The 7,686-nt window shown below is 66.5% G+C and overlaps 1 protein-coding gene across 5 annotated transcripts in view; it reads left to right on the top strand.

Moving 5' to 3' along the window:
* Nucleotides 1-2,830: 2,830 nt before the first annotated feature.
* The window catches only part of WT1 (WT1 transcription factor), a 43,552-nt gene continuing 38,696 nt past the window's right edge, over nucleotides 2,831-7,686 (top strand). The window contains exons 1-2 of one of the 5 annotated variants that reach the window (XM_056354429.1): nucleotides 2,831-3,340; nucleotides 3,595-3,718. Coding sequence is in view for 3 of the 5 variants with exons in the window: in XM_056354424.1 (XP_056210399.1) it covers nucleotides 5,525-5,915 (391 nt within the window). In the remaining 2 variants the exon portion in view is untranslated. Of the gene's footprint in view, nucleotides 3,719-5,163; nucleotides 5,916-7,686 lie in introns of those variants that run through there. The other 4 variants (XM_056354427.1, XM_056354424.1, XM_056354426.1 and 1 more) reach the window with 4 other exon arrangements.

Below are 7,686 nucleotides of genomic sequence, written 5' to 3'. Positions count from 1 at the left end.
GTTCATGGTCAGCCTACTGGAGAAACTGGTAAAGGACAATTCCTCCTCCGTCCCTGTCCTGTAACACCCGAGGGTTAGTAAGACTCGAGACTGCTGGTGGCAGTTAGAAACTGCCTGTCCTTACCCATGAGGTACCAGAAATACCGCAGTGTGGGGCTGGGGACAGCAGGTCCGTGTCAGCTGGAGCCTTCCTAACACTTTTGAATGTGTGAATTTGGGTTGCGTTTCTGACGTGTACCCATACTCAAAGATGCTGTTCCAGGCGGCTCAGAGAATTCTTTGGATTTGTGTCCATGATGGGTGGTGTTGCTGATCTGCTTACATACGATTACATTTCGAGTTCGGTATGCCTTTAGAGAGGGATATGCATTCTACATAACCAGGGAGAAATTAGTTCCTTAGATCTCAGTTACCGTACATCCATTTATAATGTATTATGTTTTAGAATATTGGTTTATTTTCCCCTCCCAAAATAATAACTTTATTAGTTTCAAAACCATTACAGATAATGCCAAGAACTGAGCATATTACCCAAGAGCTTCCCCCCCGCCATTTCTTTTGTGTGCCAGAACACCTATACGCTTTCTGTATGATAGTTTTAGCTGCTCCATAAGTATATCCCGCTGTGTATCTAAGACATTTTAAATGTCACGTAAGGCCAGATCTGAAGGACGTTACTGATACCCGGCTGTTTCTGCCCTCCTATTCCCCAGAAACCCGCCGAGGGCAGGATACGTGGGGATGCTGGACGGCCCTGCACAGCCCCGTGATTTACACCGCGCCGAGCCTTAGCGGGATGCCAATAAATTCCGCGGTACCTCGTCCTCCGCCGGCGCCCCCCGGCCCCGCAGCCCCCGGCCCCGCAGCGGGCACGGCGGGGGGGCTCCGCAGGTGCGGCAGGCGGGGTTGAACGCGGGGTCAGGGCCGCAGTCCCGGCGAGCCGCCGCGGGGCCGCGCTCATCAATTTCCCGTGCTCGGTGCCTGCGGCCCGGCGCGGCGCTAATGCGGAACAAATTGAGACATATCCTCTCCGTAATTAGTTCCAGCGTTTCAAAGATTTACGGTAAAATAATGGCCCGAGCCCCACCGGCCGGGCCCGGCCCTCCGCGCTCCGCCGCCGCACGGCGGTCCCGGCGCTGGGGAGGCGGCCTGGGGGCCGTGAGCTGGCCCCGGGGCCGGGCCGGGGGCGCGGGGAGCGGGCAGCGCTCAGCCGGCCGAGCCCCGCGCCGCTTCGGGCGGCAGGGCCGGCGGGGGAGCCGGGCCGAAGGGGACGTGCGGTGAAATCGCAGCGCCGGCGCACGGCCGGGGTCCCGGGCCGGGGGGGACCTCAGCGCCCGCCCGCCCGCGCCCTGCTCCGCGCAGCGGGCAGCCGGGGAGAGGGCGCACACCTCTCCCTCCTTGCGCCATCGAAAAAGGCTTTTCCGCCCCCCCCCCCCCCCCAAAGGAAAACCAGAATGTCCTCTCCCCAGCTGGAAAGGGTGCCAGTGCCCTCGTCAGCCCAGGCAGGGAAGGCCGTTCCCGCCGTGCCGGCGGCTGCCGTCGTGCCCGCAGCGCTGAGGGGCAGCCAGGAGGGCAGGATCGGGCCCGCCGTGGTGAGCTCCAGCCCCTCCGCACCCTGCGCTCCCGCAGGGGCTTCGCAGCTTGGTTTCTGCTGCGCTTGTCAATTAAACTCTTATCAGCTCCCTGAGTGAAAGGAGACAGATCCCCCCTGCGTGCTGTGAGCGGGATTGGAAGGGCTGGGGGGTTCATCTCTCTTTATGTCAGTCTCCCCCGGCTCCGAGCCGCGAAGGGATCGTTTCTGAGTTTAAGTGCAGTAAGAATTACCGGTCCCTTAACGGGTTAGCACGGCAGGGGAGAGAGCGGAACGGGAAACGCCGGCCGGGAAGGTGCTTCACCTCTACCCAGGCTGGAGCAGGTTCCCGAGCCCGTTTTGCCCGGCGTCGAGTGGGACTCTCAGTAGAATAATCCTCGTCCAGGGAATATCCGTTGTTTAATCTTGCAGAGTATGCCTTCGAGCACAATCGAAGATAGAGCGTTATCAGGAATCAGCATAGGTATGGAATAGCGGGCAAACCAATGCAGCCTGATTGCTGCCTGGCAGAGGTTTGGATCGTGCGGTGTTCGAAGGGGAGAGGGCAGGAGGTCCCGGGCCCCTGGGTCTGGGCACCGACAAAGGACCTGCTGTCCCTGAACCGCCATCTCTCCGGCCATTGCTTTCAGCTGGGCACCGGAGCCCGGGCGCGGGCGCCCGGTTTGCGGGCCGGGGGGTGATTTACGCCAGGATGCGACTGGAATCAGGGTCGCGATCCCCGGGGAAGAGGCGAGCAGATGTCCCCCGCACGGCAGGAGCGGCTCCCCTGGGCTGCCGCGGGGCCCTGCTGCCAGCGCTCCCGGCCGGGGCTGGAGAGCGTGCTCTCTCCCTCCTGCCGGCTACAGGGGCGCGGCTGCGGGACGGGGCGCTGGCCGCTTTTCGGAGGGCCCCAGCCTGTCCCGGGATAGAAGGGTCCGGGCTTCCCTCCCCTCCTCGGGCTGCGCCGCTGCGGGTTTCTCCCAGGACATCCCGGGACGCCCCTGTGTGCGGCTGGCCCGCTCCGTGCCCGCACGGCGGAGGTGGCCCGGGGGGGCGCAGGTGCCGTGCAGGGCGCTGCGCAGGGCTGAGCGCAGCCCCGGCAGAGCGCCGCTTTCCCCCGGTGGCCGCGGGCGCTGCCGGCAGCCGCGGGGAGGGAGGGTGCGCTGCTGGCCGAGGGGTCGCCTTGTCTCACCGCTGGGAAGTGCGAGAGAGGCGAAGCTTCGGAAGGACTTCGGCAGTTCTTCTTCCCAGGTGGAATAACGCAGACCTAAGTGATCAAGAAAACATCTTTCCCTTTCAAGAAGATTTATCAAGCTAGGTTATTTTGAGCAAAGAAAAAACCCCACACTACTTCGAAAAATAGTCCGCTGAGGGAAGGGCTTTTTCTGTTTGTATTAGGAGAGGTCTAAGTTTTCTCGGGAAATGAAATACTCCGCCCAGGCTGGCCAAAGACTTGTTTCAGTACCTACGTTGTCCACCTTAGAGCCGGAGATGAAAAGGACCGACCTCAGGTGTCGGTCCCTCCCAGAAATGGGCAAATCCAGCAGCAGCCCCCCTCCCCGGCTCCGCACGGCCCGCGCGGGGGGAAGGGCAGGGGGCGATGCGGATGCGGGGAGCCCCGGCGCGGGAGCGGGACGGGAGCGGGAGCAGCCGGAGCCGGCGGTGCCAGCGCGGGCAGCGCGTTCCCTCCGCACCGGCACGGGCTGCGCTCGCAAACGGCGTCCGAGAGCGGTTTAGCTTTGCGTATACTCGGCACAAGCGGCAGATCCTGTAAGCTCAGACGATCTTTAATACCGGCAAAGACAAACAACAAATCTTTCGCTCTTACGTTACACGTAGATTTCCGTAACAAATAGATCTACACATTAAAAGCGATCTTAAATGGAATTCTCTGAAGAAAGTTTGTGAAAATTTAAGTATTTTCACTAATAACAAAACCAGACCGTTTTGGTTAAAGAGTGTAAAGAGAAAATGAAATACTTGGCTACTCTAACAACGACCTATTTTAATTTCTTTTGTTGTAGCATTTACCCCTTGCATTTGAAAACAGCGTTTCAAGATCGGCAAGGCTTACGCTAATCTTTAATGCCTCAGGAGGAACGTAAATTGTCACCGGGACGACAGCGGGCTGGGTCTTTCCAGCGGCAGGTAAATGCTGAGGCGGCCGGGAAGGGTGCGCCGGGGGCTGCTGGGGGCACCCATGGCCCCGGCGCCGGGTTGCGGAGCCGCCACTCCAACAGCGGCCGGTGGCGGTGGGGATGCGCGGGGGAGCGGGACCGCCGCGCTGCCCCCGCACACCCCCCGAGCGGCCGCAGCTGCCAGGTGCGGTCCCACGCGTGCACGCAGAAGCACCCACCACCGCCACCCCCACTGATTATTAATTAGTTTTGAAGAAAGACGGTAGGATCCCTCTTGTCGCGTTCTGTGAGAGCGTCCCCCGCGGGGGCGGAGGGGGGGGCTGCGGGCTTGCTTCTGCCCCCGGTGCCGGCAGGTACCGCCACAACCTGCGGGGCTCTGCCGCCCTCCCCGGGGCGTCCTACCAGGGCAGCCGGTCTAGCAGGGCTCCCGCACCGCCAAAATCAGGGCATCCCATTCAGGGACGCTGCCAGGGCCCACCCGAAACCCGCCGTGCCGCCTGGACGGACCGTCCGGGAATAACGTGTAAGACGCCATCAGGGGCTCTCCCGTCCCCGCCCCCGGGATGTGCGCTTGGGGACCTGCTGTCCAGGAGGCTGGGGAGGGAAGAGATGGTCCGGGGCTCCGCAGGAGCAGTGCCAGGTGGATCTCCCAAAAGCAGGTTGCTTACGGCCCTGCGATCCTCCCCCGCCTGCCCAGCCGCTTCCTTCCCCCTCGCGCACGGGCAGGTCGGAGGGACGGAGCTGGGAGGGGGCCCACGCCGGCGCCGGGCCCCTTGCAAAGGGCTCCCGCCCCTCCCCTCGCCGGCGGAGCCCCCGGTACCCTGGCACGGCCGGCTCTGAGCGGCGTGCCGCGGCCCGGCACAGGGAGCGCTCGGTGTGCGGGGCGGAGGCGGGGGCAGGCAGCCCGGACCCCCGGGGACACGCGGGTTCCTCCCACGGCGGGAGAGGCACCTGGAAAGCCACTTTCCCCTCGCAGGGACGGGGGCCGCCCGCCCCGGGCTGGGTCACTTCCCCTGGCTCCTACAAGGGCGGAGGCGACCCTGCCGCCCTCGGGAGTCCCCGCGGACATGCACGGAGCTGGCGGGGAAGTCGCCCAGCACGTACTTACTGGCCACCTGGATCCCTCTAACAGTCTCGCCAGCCTCTCCTAAAGCCGAAGGGATGTTAGGGTGAGATTTAGTGGCGCTTGCACCAGAAGCAGGGTGGGAGTGATGTGTAGGGGAGATATATTCTCCCACAGTAACCTCTCCCCCTCCATCCCCGGCTCTCCTTGTCTCCCACCTCCCCCCCCCCTCCCCGCCCGCGTGTCTGGTCCGGCTGGGTTCAGCAGAGCGGGCTGTGGGCAGCCCCTCGGCGGAGGTTGTGTGAATGGAGGATCGGCCTGGCTGACTCCTCCTCCCCTGCAAGCGCCTCTATTTGAGCTTTGCAAAGTTGAGGGTGAGCAGGCATCCGAGGTGAGGCGTGCGAGGTGGCTGTGCCCCCCTAGCCCGGACAGACGGCCACAGGCGCAGACAGACAGACACAAGCACAGGCAGACAAGCCGCGCACGCCGCCCTGCCCTGCGCTGCCAGCGGGCGCAACCCCGGAGGCGATCCTGGAGAACAACCTTTCCCTGTCGCTGTTGCCGGCTCCCGCAGGGCTGGACCCGGGGAGCTGCGTGGCGGAGCAAACTTCCCCCAAAGGGCTGAGCTCGCCAGCCTGGTGCCTGCAGCCGGAGCCGGCCTCCGGCTTGGCGGGCAGGGGCCAGGTGTCCTGGAACAAGTGCGGCCCGGGGGGAGACTGGCTGCCCGGCGGCAGGCAGAAGGTCTGCGAGCAGATGAGCTCCGATGTCCGAGATCTCAACGCGCTGCTGCCCTCCGTGCCCTCCTTGCCGGGTAACAGCAACTGCACCATGCCGGTGAGCAGCGCGGCGCAGTGGGCTCCCGTCCTGGACTTCCCCCCGGGGGCCTCCTACGGCTCACTGGGGCCGCACTCCTTCATCAAGCAGGAGCCGAGCTGGAACGGATCGGACCCGCACGAGGAGCAATACCTGAGCGCCTTCACCGTCCACTTCTCCGGCCAGTTCACGGGCACGGCCGGGGCTTGCCGCTACGGGCCCTTCGGCGCCCCGCCGCCCAGCCAGCCGCCCTCCGGCCAGGCTCGGATGTTCCCCAACGGGCCCTACCTGCCCAACTGCTTGGAGAGCCAGCAAGCGATCCGCAACCAGGGTAAGGGCAGCGCCGCCGGGCGCCCCGGGCTCGGGGGGGGCGGCCCCCGGAGGGTCCGCCGAACCCGATGTAAACAGCAAACCCGGCCTTTCTCGGCAGCGGCCGGGCAGGGTCAGGCGAGCCAGCCCTTCCGTGCCTCCTCTCCCTGTCGCGTCGCTGCGGGGGGGGTTTAGGAGCCACGAGTTGCTGCTTACCCCCACCCCCCGGCGGGGCAGCGGTCGGCTCTGCCAGGTGGGCTGGAGCCCCCCGTCTCCCTCCCCGGGCTGGAGCAGCCTCTCGCTTCGCAAAAGTTTGTTCGGGCCGGGGACGGCGCAAGCCCTGGGATGGAGATGGGCCCGGTGCCCCGAGACAATTCCCTGCACAGGCCGTGGCGGGGTGGGGGGTGTACCTCCGAACCGCCTCCTGAATCCGAAAACCGCTCCCCGCACGTCAGTGTGTTCAAGTCCCTTGTCGAATTAGCCTGGGGAGCAATGAATGCCCCCGGCCGGGCTAGGCAAACAGGGGCGCCGCGTAGCTCCCCCCCAGCACCCCGTGGCCAGGACGGGCTGCGCTGCAGCTGGCAGCGGCCCCCGCTGTTCGCACCGCCCTGAGAGATTCCCGTGGGCTGCACGACCGGGCGATGGGTCATGCCCTGCGTGTGGCACCGGGGATCAGCGTCTTAATCGTTTTTCTTCCAGCGGCTGCAGTGTAAACATCTCTTGGTGCAAACGCGAGGAAGAAGGGGAAGGGGGCGAGCGTGCGGAGAGCTCGCCCGAGACCTTTGGGGTCTTGTTCCCCCTCCTTCAGCCAGCGCCGGAGCCGCGGGCTGCCGGGCGCCTGCCCCGCACTCCGAGGCGCCGGGGGTGTCTGGCCGAGGGGGAGTCGGGCCGTCGCGGCCCCGAGACTCAGGGGACAGGGCAGCGGCAGAGGGTGGCGTGGCTCGGCCCGAGCGGAACGGCTCGCCGGGGTCTCGCCGCTTTTGGTGCGGGGTCGTCGGCGCCCTGCCCGCGGCTCGGGCTGCTGTGCGGCGCGGAGGGCAGCCCCCTGCCCACAGGGAGGGGCTGGGGCCGGCGGCCCCGGCTCTGTGGCGGCCGGCGAAGGGAGGCAGGGCGAGGGGCCAGAGCGGCGGCCCAGGCCGGCCGGGCGGGCTCTGTGCTGGCCGCCGAGGGGTGCCCCGAGGCCGGCGAGGCGGCCCGGGGCGAGGTTTGCCGAGAGGGGAGACGGCGGCGGCGGAGGGGAAGCGGCGGTTCAGCAGCGCGGCCGCGCACGGGCCTCCCCCGGGCAGCGCCGGGCCGCGGTCCCGGTGCCACCGCCCCGCTGCTTCGGCCCCCGGCGCCGGGCTCTAACGTCGGACGCTGCGGAGCGGGGCACGGGGCCGTGCCCTAGGAAGGACCGGCGCGTCCCTGGGGCTCGGGGGTGGCGAGGCCCCGCACCCGCTGCGCGCCCCGGGCAGCCCCAGGCTCCCAGCGGCGGGGGCGGCCTCGCACAGACAGGCCGTGCCGGGCCACGGGGTTCTGCGGGGGCATCTGGAAGGGGGTTATGCGTGGGAGAGGACTGGCAGCTGGGCCGAAAGAGCGAGGAGAAGGTGGAGAGGAGGGTGAGGGAGATGGACGCAGCCCTGGGTGGGTGAGCGGCCGGGCGGGAGGCAGAGCAGCCGCGCCACCCTGCCGTCCGCGTGTAGCCGCCGCAAAGGGGCACGGAGCCGGTATCGCACCGAGCCGCGGAGCCCGGCCCGGGCTGCACTGGGGCTGCGACGCCGTGCGGGCCCTGCTCGGCTGCGGCCCCGCCAGCC

This window comes from Falco biarmicus, chromosome 10 (assembly GCF_023638135.1).
Source record: "Falco biarmicus isolate bFalBia1 chromosome 10, bFalBia1.pri, whole genome shotgun sequence".
NCBI classification, from domain to species: Eukaryota; Metazoa; Chordata; class Aves; order Falconiformes; family Falconidae; genus Falco; species Falco biarmicus.
The sequence above is the reverse complement of the archived record's forward strand: the minus strand, read 5'-3'. Positions and strand labels throughout refer to the sequence as shown.